We start from the raw sequence: 16,522 nt of genomic DNA, 5'->3' as shown, positions 1-16,522 counted from the left end.
GTTTTGAAAATGTCGACCATATTCTCTATCACCTCATCTGTCATATAAGTTGGTATATCAATATGTTTCATACATTAAATTCTTCATCTGAAGTCAAATTTTACGAAACGTTATAGTTTTTCTGCTTTATGACTGCACCTAACCTGTTCTACTGTTCAATGACCTAATTCTCAGTTATTTAATTTTTTATTATTTTACATCTGTTCTTTCTCACCTTTATAATGTCTCTAAATTTATTTTATTTTCTGAGAATCTCGCTCTCAATTCAATATATATCTTTTCTGTAATCATTACCTACTAATTTTACATTCCCAACATAGCTATCTTGTTTTAGCAAGTAATAAGTTTGTATGTAGTATTATCAGTTTGCTATTTGTCCATACAGGTTTTTTTATTTATGTTAAATATAATTATATTGAAGATGTCGTGAAATACTACCGACTTGTACAGAATATCTAATTACTGGACCATGGAATTTGAGTAAACTGGACTAAACATCATGATGACACAACACAGTAATGTATCCATGACATATTTTTCTACTGAATTCCGGTAAGCTGCATCATCAGATTTCTACATTCTCTTCAACTACATATTCTCTTCTCTTCGCAAATTAATAACTTGGAAATTTTTCATAAAGTCGAGTGAAATATAAAAGGGGTAGCGCTCTTTCCTGAATTCATGAACTCTAAATTTAAAACTATATCAATCTTTTGTAATTCTGTACTTTGTAATACTATCTTAGTTTCTTCTCTATTTTCATATTTGTTTCGAGGAATATATATTATTTTCTTGACTCTCTCAAATTTGGATTTTCTTTACCTTACTTCTTTCATGATGTTGAGCTGCTGGCATGATCCGCCGACTCTGGGGTTCATTGCATTCTTACTCTTGTTTGCAATTAGTTTATTATTAAGCTGGTTGTAACAATTATTGCAGAATACTTTATCCAATTCTTTAATACTTTATCAAGCATAAACTTTTTCCGTTTCATAAACTATTGGTGAAAACGTTCAGCACCATGGATATTGCCCGATTAGTTCCAAAATTATCCACCAGGTTTCGTGAAAAACGCAGTACTATGAGGTTTGATGTTAGATTCTATTATACTCTGAAAATTGAATTTGAAATGTTTATAATATCTTATTTGTATTTCATTCATCCAAATAAAATGATAGTATCTTATTGCAAAATACTTTATTCAATTCTAGAAGCATAAACTGATTCAGTTTCATGAACTATTTTGTAAACACGTTCACATCAAATCAGAATCAGCTGACTTCAAGGCTATTTTACAGCCCTAGGGCAATAAAAATTTTACCGGCCTGGTCAGAAAACAATCACTCTCGGCCTCCATATGACGCACGAAAACCAGCTCATTACATCCAAGTGGGGCGAAAAAATATATGAATTTGAGGAGAAGAAGCTTTTCATCCAATCATCTCTCTGGAGAGATTCAAAAATCTGAGTTCAAGTTCCGAGTATTCCAAGTTCCTTGAACGTTTATGATAATACATCTCAAATGGCTGGGATTTTGTAAATGAATGATGGATATTTATCAAATAAAGTATGGATTCGTGAAAATGAGACACAAGGTATTTTCATTGGACATGTTCGTTTACTTCGGCTTCTCAAAGCTGACTTTCACCAATTTTATGTAGGTTACTCATGTCATTCATGCCTAAATTTAAAGATATTCTGCTTTATCCAATCTATTGCGTACCCCTTTATTCATTATTGCCTCTATCCTTGAAATATTGATCTAGGATTCAGTTCTTTGTGTTGGTTGATTCACAATAGAATTTTGTAATGTTTGAAGAATTTCGAAGAAACTGAAGAAGCTTTCGCCTGATGAAACTCTTATAGTTGGAATGTTACTAACGACATAACAACATTTCTCCAAGAAACATGCTACCTAATATGAGTTTACAGTGTCAAACTCATAAAGCTGCTTAACAGGATGCAAAGTGGGGTGAGGTTGAGTTAAGCATGAGTTGAGCACCCAACTTTGCAGATCTGTCTTTGTACACTGTACAGAGCAGTGCGTAGCCCGCACATCATAAATGCAAAACAAAGTTTGAATTTTCATGATCTTTATATGGCTTCAACACTGCCAGCTGTCTTCCAACTAATACTAGTCTTCAAGTTTCTTCTTCTTATATGCTTGAAACTAGTTTCATCAAGAACAATATGCAAATGCATTTTAGAAAATTAATATCAAACTCGCGTTGAACAGCTATGACAGTACACGATCTTCGTCATCGTCATTTGTCATTGATAAAAAGTTGAAACTCACAAAAGTGTTTGTTTCCAAGTTTTTAAAATCAAAATGCTTCAAAATTTCATCCTGTTTGAACTGTTCTGTTTGATTATCAATATCATTATTTTCTTGAACTATTTCCTCTCTATTGGAGGAACATGACCTTTTTTCAAAGTATGACGTTCTTAATTTGTAAATACTTAAACTTATACAGACTCAAATAAATACTTATGAATAAAGACTATAAATAAATTCCCATACAGTCTACTACTACACTTACTATAATATTCTAATGATTCAATACTAAACAATTTAATTGAATTTGATAGATTTATTCTCCATTCACTTCACTTTCATATTACTCTCTATTGTTCTGTATTGAGTTGATAAATTTATTATCATCAGGTATTGGAGATAACAATTTTTTGAAAAATTTATCGGTAATTGTGGAGCTGAAGTTCATCTTGTGAAGGTAGCAGTTTAAAATATTTTGAAACGTTCCTGCAGCTCATTTAATCTATCAGCTTCCACAATTTTAACGACACAATAAAAATCATTTCACTGCATTCTCAAACTAGGAACTAATATTTCAAATGATTATCCGTCACTCCGTGATAATTCTTGGTACTCAGATTGAAAAGTATTCTTCGAAACATTTTTACTTGAACTCTACATTCTACTATCTCTTATACTTCACCCAATATGAACTTGATAATAATCTCAACATTTTTGCTGTACCCACCTCCAGACGCAATACATGTGATATTGACTGAGGCTCCTTCGTTGTAAGGACCAAGGATATAATTCTGGATGTGGTCTCCCTTCTCATCCAGAACGCTCAGTCTTTGTGGTGGTACTGTAACAAAACAAGAAATCAATGAAAATCTACAAATTGAATTCAAGGAAAGAACTTTTTTTGCAAATTAAGAGAACACATAATACCAATTTTTTTGGAAGATCAGTAGTGAAGTATCAATGTTAGTAGACAGAAGGTTGATCACTCACAGGTGTAAGATTCGAAGTGGAGGGGGGAACGCCAGCGTGACGTCATGTGTTAAAAATGTGATGGAGTAACCACACCGAGCATACAGTTTATTCACTGTATCTTCAAATAAATCGTCGTTTATTGCCCTCAAGATTGACCTTGAACTTGAAATTCTCCATACTTATAGCGAATGAATTACCAATTCTAATGATGTTGTTAAATATTCCAAGTTCATTCAACTTGTATGAATAAAATGAAGTTGAAAGTTTTTCAAGAATCTAAAAACGTGACATGAAAAAGTTAATAAGCTGTAAAAGCGTTAGTAGACAACGTTATACTATTATAATTTCAGATTAACGCATGAAAAATATTGAAAAATTAATTCATTGCAATAAGCCGATAAACCGATCCCGATAAATCCGATAAATTTCAATCATATAAATGCACTGAACACATGCTGGTATTGAGCACATGTTCTACGAGAATCAAAATATCTCATCCCCGAAATTCACAAGTTGATGTAAAGCCAAACTACAAAATATAAACACGACCTAGAAGATGAAGAAACCTCGAGGGTTTGAAAAGGAAAGTTAGGAGGTGGGGTTTTTGCTTTTATATGGCGAAATGCTTGTATTATTTAAGTGTTTTGATAATTATTGTAAGGCAGAAACAGAAAGCTTCCATGTCAGAAAATGTTTGTGTTACATAATTTGACTATACGTCACCCTATGATTTTCAAGAATGCGATATTTTGCCTACTCTGTACTACAGCCTACGTCACGGCTGCAGTTCCCCCACTCCAATTGCATTTCAACTAAAATACTATAGATGAGTGACCAACCTTCTGTCTACTAACTTTGGTGGAGTATAACATCATACAACAGATAATATACAATTTATCATTGTAGATTGGGCAAAAATAAATCATCAAGTAAAATGAATGAATGAGCATTTATATAGAATCAATAGAATTAATGCAGGTGAAATATGATGTAGATTGTGTACAACACTGTGTGTTACAAATGTAGGAACACGTAGGAATTAGTGATTAATCAGAAAACATACATTATAAATTATAAATTTCAATCCATGTAAGCATTTAACCCTTGGTCAAATTAGTATACTGTAATTCAACATGTTCTCATTTGACCAGGCATTCCCATATCAGAGAACTTTAAATCAGATTTATTTGAATAATAATAACTTATTTAGTTATTTTGGATGTTGAAGAATACCATTGAATTTTTCTCTCCAGCTAAAAGTTTGTTTTGGTTTTGACGTATTGATGTACATTTTCATGTATGTTTTGAGAATAAATGATTGATTGATTGATTGATTGATCAAGAATACCTAATAATTGGAAAGTATTATTCTGGTATCATTTTTCCCATGAAGAAAGGCAAATAGTATGATCAGATGATGATGATGAGACAAGATTATATAAACGAGATGGAGGAACCCCTTCGTGAGTTATAGTAATCAGTGATTAATGTTATCATACGTTGTTATAATCTTGTCGAATGTGGTTGATTCCCTAGAACAGTCAACCCTAAAACAGGAAGGTTACAATCCGATGACTTGGAATTTGAAGCGAAATTCCAACTCAAACTCCATCTGTGTGGATGAAATACAGTGATGAAATTAATAGGCTTTCAACTAGTTCAACGATGAGGAAAATGCTGGAGACGGAAATAGAGGCCAGTGACCGGAATCACTTTTCCCTCACCAACCAAATGCGGAAAATAGCGCCTAAAGTTCACATCACAAAACATTCCTGGAATTTAATTAGTATTTAGAGGTTGCCTAGTATCGATATACATATAATCCACAGTTGATTGGGGAAGATGGTAGGAAAATAATAATACAGGTTTACTGGAATGAATCATATCACGTTTCATTCACTTACAAGGCTTTTTCTTCAAACATGAAATGAATTTCTGTTGCTTTTCAAGAGCGTGATTGTTATTCCTCATCCTCCTCGTTTTTATTTGATTGTGTTCTATCTGATACACGTCAAATATCTGAAATCTCTACATAATATCGTTCAACAAGGGACGTTCATTACCTACCTATTAATACATGTAAGCAAAGAATAGATTACGTAAATTGTAAATTTACCGTATAGGAACATTAAGTAAGTACTGGGTGGATGGATACACTTTGATGGGAGTTTAGTTCGAAACTTATTCTGATTTACGAAGAAGCTTTGAACTCACACGCTCAAATTCCTTTCCTGTGTTCAATGGTAAAATTTGCGTTCTCCTTTCCGATACCAGAACTAATAACTTAAATGTAGATCTCACTGAGATCATAGTTCGAAATTTGCCAAGCTCATTTTGATAGACTTATAAATAAAATTGTTGTCGATCGAAGCGAGTGGGAAACAATGTGCATGGCTGATCGGAACCAAAGTAGAAGTTATCGCTTCACGCAATTCGCATTACAATGGTTTTAGAAAAATAGAACTACTCATGGAGCAGAACTAATATACCTCATATTTATATAAAAAGTCTATGGAAAAGCCTGCAAGGCTCAAAGTAAGATTGCCTAATGAATATCCCCTGTTCCAATCAATTGTACCAAACTGTCTGAGATCAACCTGAGAGGCAATTCAGGGAAAGATGTAGTGGCAGATTACTCCAAAGGGCGAAACGTGTATCCTCGAACAAATTACACTCGGAACGTTTGTGTTTAATGACACAGAAGATGAACTGTATTAGGATAAAAAATATGGCCTATGAAAAGAGAATTCACGGAATTCAATTCACGCTTTTTTCTCTTCAAATGCCTGAAAATTAAAATCAAGCACTGATATACTACTTTGCAACCTTAGTGATCATTGGTTGTGCACTGAATTTGAATACTGGAATTTTGAAGTAGGCTTGTATTGAGTGAAATCCTAGATTAATATAGGATTCCACTCAATATAAGCTAACTGTAACATTCTCAAAATTACTTGATTTGATTGCCCATTGACAATCAAAATGTCGAATTATTTGTGTTTGAGACTATCTATAAATGTTTTATCCAGTTATACATGAAGAAGATCTCTTTCGATGCATGCTTACTGGAACAATTTCACATTACTTGACTGAATTCTGGACCTCTGAGACTATCTACAGATTTTCCACCATGTAAAATCTATCAACCGATCTATAATCAATCAACCGAGCTATATGGAATCCCAATTAACATTAAGCTTGTGGAGAAGGAAATTCGACATGCCCCCCTTCCTGCCGGGCCTTAAGACTGAGAACAAGAATATTGTCCGCAAATTGTTCTCTAATTTGAGCTTCATTCCACCTGGATTTAATAAATTTGGAGAAAGACCTCCAATGACAGGAAGCGATACTGTATTTTATTAGCAGCTTGCAACTTGATTACGTCATATGTGAGCTGTGGGCGCTGGCGGCGGCTGCTGCTGATTCGTTTCATTTGCCGCCAAAAGTCAATAAGTGCGGCGGTTCTTATGGTGCGTTGACAATGCTGGTGGTGGCTGCACTGATAAATTGGCGCATAAATTATGGCGGCAAACGCACACACGTGGTGCAAAGTTGAAAGAGAACCAGAGCCCGACACAAACACAGCACACATGTTTCAAATTTCAACAATTTGACAGCACATAATTAATAACTCGCACAGTTTTGGTTATTGGATCACGGCGGCCAGACCAGTATCGTCGATATTCATCTTGATTACCTGTTACCCGAAGCCGACTACAAACGAAGTTATGTGCCGATGATAATTGCTGTTCAAAATGGTAATCGCTAATGACAGAACAACTGCAACGAGTTGATGGCATTATCTGCATTATCTGGCCAATGCCCGCAATGTGAACCGATACGGATACCGCATTCAATCGCAATACTGATTCGTGCCGCTTATCTGTACATCTCAACCAGACACCAAATCCAATATAATTACTAATAAATTTCTGGATAATTGATTATTATCGTTGATTAGCAACGATTGTCACTTCATGCTGTTTTCACGTTCATGGGATTGATGCATAATATGTAATATTGTTCAATTTTGGAGGTTAAATGAAAAGCCCGAACATTATTCGGATTCCTGGTTTAGTTCTTTGACCAACAAAATCTTCCCGCTCCTCAATTTTATTTCAGAGATATAACAGGTTAACATAGGGAATGCATAAGAAGAACATTGAGTTACATTTTTTTTATTATTGAAGAAGTGTTTGTTATCAAATTTCAATTTGTCAGTTTTCACAATAAATCAGTTTCATGATATTCTAATTTTATTCTTCCCGAATCTGGATGATGATAGATAGGCATGGAAAAACTTTTATTGAGTTCCAAAAGTAGGTACTACTCTTTTGGAATTTGAAAAGCTATAAATAACGAGTTAAGGTAGGCGCACACAGATCGTCATCAAACGGACGGCACGCATCGGACGGATCGTACTTTTTTGAGGTGATGCCCACACTAGTCGTCATCGGAGCATTGGCATTTTAGTTCTTTGCGACGTATGTCGAGCCGAGTGTGAATTAGGAATAGAATGAACAAATATTACAGTATATATAAGTGATGGATAGTAGTAGCGAAGAAGAAGTTATAATTTATTGTTACTTGTTTGTTAGCCAAAGATGAACGAGAGGTACAGCAACGTAGGAAGAGAAAACGAAAAAAATCTGGTGTGGTACACTCACACAATTATTGCCTTGCTCATTGAACTGTAAGCCTCATTCTTGAACGAGAATAATTTAGGAGATAACATAATGTTGACGGAAACATATTTGAAACTACGTTCAGACTTCTGTATATGTGTATATATAATTGTTTTCAGAGTACTTTTTCCTTTGTGTAAATTGTGAAATTCGATGATTTTTTCAAAAGTCGTCAAAACAGCTGCTCTACAGATGAAATATCTCGACTATGTGTTCTTTTTATGAACTGCTCTACCTACCTACCTACATCATGTACGAGGAGGTTACAAAGTCCATTTCTCAAAGATCGGGTGGACCCCCATTAGTTTCCCAGAAAGGAGACTCATGCCAGTTGATAGAGCTAATGAATAACTATACAGGGTATGAATTTGAAAAAAAATCGGTCGTCATTTTTAAGAAAAACATGATTTTTTAGTAATTATCCGCCATTTTCCTCAAGAATATTACGGAGCTCCTGCAATTTTCCCAGAATTGAATATCATGTGAGTTGATAGGGCTTGTATAATAATAGTTATCCATGGTATAAATTTGAAGAAAATCGTTAGAGCCGTTTTTGAGAAAACCGTGAAAAACATGGTTTTTTAGTGATTATCCGCCATTTTTTTCAAGAATATTACGGAGCTCCTGCAGTTCATGTAATTCCTGTAATTATCCGCCATTTTTAATGGAATTTATTATTGTCGGATCCTCATTAAATACGGAGAATTTAATCATCTGTTTCCTGATTGAAGACGAAGTTTAATCTTTTAGATACTTCCGCATGTCGCAAGTAATGTTTTTTGAGCTTTTGAATGTCCTCAGACAACATAATATAATATATACTTAAACTGAACCAGGGGTGCCCAGCACCCCCAAGGGCAATGGCGCATGCCCCCCCAATCCAAGTGTAATGCCCCCCCCCCTAAGTACCCCAATTCCCAACCCTTTAGTTTTTAACATTAGTCAGTTTATGACAATAAAATTCACATCTTACATTCTAATCTTCCAAAGGACATTATTTACCTTTGGTCTTGAGAGGAATTCTTTCTGTTTTCATATAATAATATTGTAAAAATATATACCAACGTTTCTCATCTCTTTTAAGATAGAAACAAAGTATCTTTTTGATATTATTTTTGAGACTAGTAGTGCACCCGTTCTTGTTCGGGAGGACTACATTACTACATTACATCAGGAAAAACCACATGACAAATATTTTATTAGGATATTAAAAGATAAGTAAGGGAGGCTTTGCTTTTTAAATGTTAAGGTTACTTATAAAAAGTTGAATAATAATATCATTGATAATATTCTTTATTGCAAAAGAATATTAGGTACCTAAACATTCATACAAATTTGAAACGATTTTATTCATACAATATAAAATGTCGGCAAGTTTAGGTATTCTAAATCCTATACTATTGAACGAGCAATTTCTGTTTAGATGTTTTGATGTTTAAATGTTTAGATGTTTATATCTCTGTATTTCACCGGATCTCGAAAACGGCTCTAACGATACTCACGAAATTCAGAACATAGTACGTTCATAATATAAAAATTCGATTGCACTAGGTCTCATCCCTGAGGAAACTCGATGAAGGACATTAAAAGAATTTATCCATCCTTGGAAAAACAGCTGATAATTTCGTCGTCTGCTGATGGTGGAAGTGAGTGAGCGAGTGCATGTGTGTGGGACTGAGACAAAATTATGATTCAGCTGTTGAACTTTTGTACCTAATTCAATCAAATAATTAAATTTTAATCCTGATTAATTCCAGTAGAACCAATCAGATAAGCTATGTGTTTGAGATGGTCTTCCGTGATTTGGTTCACGTGAAATCAATCAGGATTAAAATTCAACATGCTTTTGTGAGAGAAATTTTTGCATTCCTCTGGGAATTAATCTCAATCCACTGTGATTAGATAGAACCTTTCTGTATGAACTATGAATATTTATTATAATTTCTTCTTTCGTAATAATTTTTATATGCTTTTGTAGGTACTCCAGAGCGGAGCTCGGTGCCCCGATATTTATCATAAATTGGAACAGGTTGTTACTGATGCTGTGTTGTTGATAGTATTTACTTTTTAACATTACAGGAGTAAATAACACAAGTCGAACAAATGTATCTTTAAATGATTTGGTTTTTGGAATAAAGATATCATCTGAACAAGTAAATTTTGTAAATTCTATCTATTAATAACAAATATCGGGGCACCGAGCTTTGCTGATTCTTTTATTCATTGATAAACAGAACTCAATTCTTTAAAATGATTGGGGAAGGACCAACAGGCACAGCCCAAAACTGTTTCTTCCCCTAATTTTGATTAATACACTATAAAATTTATAGTTGGAATATTTAATATTCCAAAAAGTAGATTCTGTTTCATACACTTGAATTCAAGTGAAATTTTCAGTCAAAATATTTGAAAACATTAAACTTCTAATTAATTTAAATTGTTTACATACCAAATTGAATGACAAAATAACACTCACTAATCACTTAGAACTGTAAAATAATGATTAACTTTAAATATTATGATTTATACCATCTCATGTCAACAAATCAGATTACTGTATTTTGATCGAGTCAATTAAAATTTCTAGATTTCTCGCGAGATATGGTAAGCTAATTGATTACACAGCTGATCTCCCACACAGGCACACGCATCTTCTGTTATCGACAGACGACGATACCATCATCTGTTTTTCCAAGGATGAATTATCCTTTTCATGTCCTTCAGGGAGTTTTCTCAGGGATGAGACCTAGTGCAATCGAATTTTGATATCATTAACCTACTATATTCCGAATTTCGTGAAAATCGTTAGACCCATTTCCGAGATCCGTTGAATATAAATAACCATATAACCAGAAAGCCAGATAACCAAATATAAAAATATAAACAGATATACAGAAATTACTCGCGTAATATAATGGGATAACAACTTATAGTCCAGTCAAATGGTCGTTTTTCAGGAAACAGCCCCGAAAGAATTTTTTTCGATGGTTCTATATGTATTTTGTGGCGCTGAATCCTAATCTGAAATTTGCTGACACGCCAGAGGGCGACTTTACCCCCAAAATTTTGGTATTTTTTTTAAGTTTTCCATTTAATATCGAGAACCTTGAATTTTTCGAGATAAAGCATTCTATATATAATATTAAAGATGATAAAGTTTCCAATGAATTGAGTGGTCGTGCATGTCTACTTTTTGGATTTTCAATCTGGAGTGTTCCACAAGATACGCAACTTTGAATGTGCGAGAAATTTTTGATATTTCCCCCATTTTCACAGTCTCGCATATGCAACGTTGCGTATCTTGTGGAACACTTCAGATAAAAAATCCAAAAAGTAGTCGAGGTTGTGATGAATTTTCTCCTCTTTTCACTCCCATGAATTATACTTCTGTTTTCAATACCGTTCAAAAGTTACAGCCAATTGAATGATGATCTTTATTTTCTCATTTTTCTTGCGATTTTACTGTTATCAGAGAGTCTCTAAAATGAGTACAATACATGATAGAAACTTGCAAATGGTCTTGAATGAGAGAATATGTCATGCTCTATAAGCTGAGTTGCCTTAAATTGATCTTGCATTACTGTTTATGTCGAAAAACTGTCTAGACTGTGAAAATGAGAAAAATATCGCAAATTTCTTGATTTTCTGAAACAAACGTATCTTACTTCACGATTATATTTTTACAAAAATCATTCACCTCACATAAAAGAGGAGATTCTTTTCTTCAAATCAAGACCAAGTATCATTTTGAGTTACCGAGACACACAGTTTTGAATATAGAAATCGGTAATTTTTCTATGCATTGAAATATGGGCTAAAATACACTAAAGGAGAAATGTCCTTTTTTTAACAAATTTTGGTGAGGTGATACATGATTTTCAACCGCCTTGACGAGCTGTGATCATTCAGTCAAAAGTTATAAGTGATTAAAGTTTTGATCCTTATGTGTGCCCCCCACTAGGAAATACTGAAATCTAACAAGTGATTCTCATAGTACATAACCCTTGTAAGGTGATTTCAGCCGAAATGTTTCTTTTTTGTTAGGAAGGCCATGAAAAGGTATTATAATGAGAATTTGAATTTTGGCTGTAGGACATGATTGTCTATTTTTGGGTGTATTCCCCCTCTCACCACTACTAAATTCAAAAATAGGTACCTAAGGAATTCTGATCAGAATCAATATTTTTAATTCACGTGATGTGTGGCTTCTATCATTACTAGAAAAAAGATCCTAGTTGTATAGGGTAGAAGTGGTAGGTTTGCATAATTTTGAAAACTCCTTAAAAAATACCCATTTTTTGAAAACTCTTAGCTCCGGAATCAAAAATCGTAGAGTCCTGCGCGACCACTCAATTTATTGGAAATTTTATTATCTTTAATATTCTAGAGAATGCTTTTTCTTGAAAAGTTGAAGGTTCTCAAGATTAAATGGAAAACTTAAAAGTCCGAAATTTTGGGGTTTTTTGGGAGTTTTGGGGGTGAAGCCGCCCTCTGGCGTGTCAGCAAATTTCAGATTAGAATCCAGCACATATACATATAGAATCCAAAATACATATAGAACCGTCGCAAAAAATTCTTTCGGGCTGTTTCCTTAAAAAACGACCATTTGACTGGACTATTATACAAAACAGTAAAAAGTAATGAAGCATTACAATAATTACTTGATTACTGTGTGGTAAAAAGGGTGTAAATTCGAAAGACTAAAATTGGCTTCATTTAATATTTTTTACAATTTTTCGAAAAGAGAAGTTTTTTCTTCTGTCAAATTCACTAGAGCTTGGAGTTTGCGATGTTGTTTATAATTGCATTCCCATTTCAGAGACATTAATATCATCATGAAACGCATTCAAAATTAGAATAATTATTAGATTTAAATGTAAATTACAATTCAACTTATCATTGTGCTTTGTAACAATATATTTTGGGTACTTCCCAAAATATAATATTGGAAGAAATTGATAGGTCTCAGCACAAGAAGCTGGAAATTATTATCACGAGTTGGTAATGGTCTAAAGATTAAGGCTATGTATCAAGGCTATGATTATTAACAGCCAGATGGAAATGGAAGTCTGGTTGCAATTATTTAATAATATAATTATAATAATTTTTGAGGTTAGGTTCTTTGACATTAGTTAGTCAGCGACCTTAGTAATCGGTCGAGCCGTATATTTGAAAATTAGCCAGACTTGTGGCAAATTAACTGCGGCTATGCAGCATTCGCTTAGACTAGGATCAGAGGGTTTAGTAAGCAAAGCATGCCAAATAAATGTAACCAAAAAACGATTAAGAAAGCAAAAAAAAGATTTATTATATCAATGGGCATGAACAAAAATATAAAAACAAAACAAAAAGATAAAGGAAATGGGATTAACTTTATTAAGCACGTAAATATATGTTACAGTCTTGGGATGTACCAATCACAATGCAGTATTTGACCGGCGCTAAAAATGACTTAATTCAAAATCTCCACGTGGTCTTTATAAAAATCATAAAATTTTTTAATCATTGTAGAATGAATGGAAATATGTAATCAATGTAAAATAAGAGTTTAAGACTAGAATATTCACTCAATGGATAGTAATATGGACTATTTGACAGTACTAAATTATGTCATAGGGGAGTATTTAAAATCCACCAATGTGAGAGGATATTTAAATTTTATGTAAATTAAAAAGATGGAAGTATCATGGAGGAAGAATAGGGGAAGACACTGACCCCACTTGCTTGCCAGAGGTCACCAGGGACACCCACCAATTATGAGAGCACTAGACTAAATCCCTCTCTATACATTAAATAGTTTTTGTTAAAGTTCAAGTTTGATTCAGTATTTAAAAAATAAATTTCATACAACTCAGTGATGTCGCAATATGACATGAGTTGTTAAATTTGAATATTCCCACTGGAGAGGACGACAGCAGCCCACCAGAAAAGGTTTAGGACTCCGAGATAAATCCGGACCACCATCAATAATTGTGAAAAATTGACACGTGAGTTCAATTGAAAAAGTTATTGAAGAGGGCCCTCAATGCTACGAATAAATCACAATCTAATAAAGCTAGCTTGTCAAAGGTTCATTTAAAGATTAAACTTAATATTGAAATTTGTGCAAATATTCAAAACGTAAAGGGAGTCTTATTAAGAACAATTTATGAGAATTTGATATTTAAGTATGCACAGAGTAAATATTCATTAATATTTGATTTATTTCATATGCTCACTTATTTATCTTTTTTATCGGTAATTTATAAGAATTTTTATGAAGCTCATATTCATAAGATAAATTGATTTATCTGAGTTCAACAAGAGGCCAAACCCAGGCCCTGAGATATTTTAATATTTATATTTTTTATATTGTTGGAAGCAAGATTCATAAATTTTATTTGACAAGCAACAGCAAGTAAACAACTGAGCTATAGTAATAGAAAGAATATTTATGCTGATTAAAGAAGCACATGATCCATTAATTGATGCTAATAAGTGAAGTAAAATCTTTTTGTGAGCTATCTGTGATACTTATTTTACTATATATATTTTCTAATATTATTTTTATATTTATCATTCTATCTTTTATTATTGCTTGTTGATATTTTCATGTAATTATATATTTTATTTGTTGAATGGTGTTTGTTTTATAGTCTATTTTATTACCAGTATTATTTATTACCAGTATTGACAAATTATTTAGATTATCAACCAACTATATTCTTCACTGAATAAGTTGGATAAATCGGCAATATACAGCATTGATTATTGAATCTTTGGAAATATTACGTTCTCAAAATTTACTTAAATTATTCAGAATCATCGCATCCGATTTGGAAGAACACAAGGGTCAAAGTATTACGTAGCAGCAGCACTATAAATTAATAGAATTTATAAGGTATTCTGATAGAGTATTGCCTTTGATTCCGCTCGTTATCATCTTACACTGCTGACCCCTTTGATGATGGCGAGTGGCATTGATGTCGATACAATATTGTCTAGTACAAAAGTCAGAACCCTTATATCCATCTACATCTCCTGCATCTATATTTGTGGAGTCGACTAGATCAGTCATAAGAACTGTAAACTGATAAAGCAGCCACCGTTTGCAGCCGTTGAAAGGAGAGAATTATTTGAGCTCCTTGAAGAGCTGGTAGGAAATTTCTGGTATTTCTCTTTCAGGAGTCATAAAAATAATAATATTATTCTAAAATATTTTGCTCTACCGACTGCTGCCAGCAGGGCACATGCGACACCAAAAATAATGTCACAGCTTTTAAGAAAATAAGGTTGCAACAGCAAGGAAACTCAAACACAGGACCATTAAAAATTAAAATTAAGCAAATGAAATCAGAATAATTGTGGATGATGAAGTTATAATTTATTTTTGTTGAAGATTCACCTTCAAACTCATAGGCTTGAAATTACTAAAATTCCTGCTTACAAAATATTATCAATTGTATTTTTTATGCTTTATATTGAGTTACACTTAGCTAAATAAAACATTGTAAAGGTGGGAAAAGGTATTAAAATTAACTACATTAGGATATCTCTATTTAACACCTTGATTTTTTAGCCATGATTCAAAATGTTGACATAAGATATAAAAAAATCATGCCCCCCCTTGTGGGCACCCCTGAACTGAACACCACTTATCGCCGTGCGATTGAGCCTGAACAGAGATTAGCAATCTGCTTAAGGTACGTATTTTGAATTTTTTTAGTTAACCATTTCATGTATGGTTTTCTATATTTCGATTAAAAAATTCTAAAGACATTTAAATTAGCATTGACATAAGGCAAAATTTCTAACTATAGTCATTCTCTTAAGTGACATTATGCATAATATCGTATGGTCTTTTTTTTGTGAGATTATGAAATTCTATTTATTCTAATACAGTATTATAATATAGTAAATATACATTACCAACCAATTAATATATAATTACAGTATATAATACAGTATATTAATAGCTGATATTTTACTCTACTGTATTTTGATACATTATTATGTTAAGGACATAGTTAGTTTTGATACTGATTTAGGACATATTTGATAACAATTAAAACTTAATTATTTTTTAAAAAAAGGAAAGTTTAAACCCTTTCAAATATTTATTTCAACATTCTAAAGGTAGACGCACACAGATCGTCATCGGACGGACGGCACGCATCGGAAGGATCGGAGGATTAGATTTTATGCATTGTTTTCAATTGGAGTGTGCATACCTATACGATGCGGATAGGTATGCGCACTCCAATTGAAAACAATAATTATATCAAATCAAATCATCCGATGCGTGCCGTCCGTCCGATGATGATCTGTGTGCGCCTAACTCTAGTCGCCGTTATCATGGAATCGGGCAGCCCGCGGTGCTCAATATAACTAAACGTGTATTGAGAATTATTTTGATGATATAACATGCTCTTAACATACAAAATATTCAGATATACATACTGTGTTACTCAACATCAAGTTGAAAGATCTATCTATCTAGCAGGCTATATGGTCCAGTCAACGGAAGATTTGAGGGAAAAGTTTGGAGCACAATTTTCAACTCAACAGCTCTTTTAAGTCTGTTCGGTACACCTTTTTATTTTTATTTAAA

At 33.2% G+C, this 16,522-nt stretch overlaps 1 protein-coding gene across 3 annotated transcripts in view; it reads right to left on the bottom strand.

The window, feature by feature from the left end:
• Positions 1 to 16,522, bottom strand: part of LOC111051989 (hemicentin-1) — a 731,812-nt gene that overhangs the window by 174,409 nt on the left and 540,881 nt on the right. For all 3 annotated transcript variants that reach the window (XM_039427471.1, XM_039427469.1, XM_039427470.1), the window contains exon 4: positions 3,003 to 3,116. In XM_039427471.1, coding sequence (XP_039283405.1) covers positions 3,003 to 3,116 — 114 coding nt within the window. The remainder of the gene's footprint in view (positions 1 to 3,002; positions 3,117 to 16,522) is intronic.

The sequence above is a fragment of the Nilaparvata lugens genome, chromosome 4, assembly GCF_014356525.2.
Source record: "Nilaparvata lugens isolate BPH chromosome 4, ASM1435652v1, whole genome shotgun sequence".
Taxonomy (NCBI): domain Eukaryota; kingdom Metazoa; phylum Arthropoda; class Insecta; order Hemiptera; family Delphacidae; genus Nilaparvata; species Nilaparvata lugens.
This window is presented reverse-complemented; position numbering and strand designations above follow the sequence as displayed.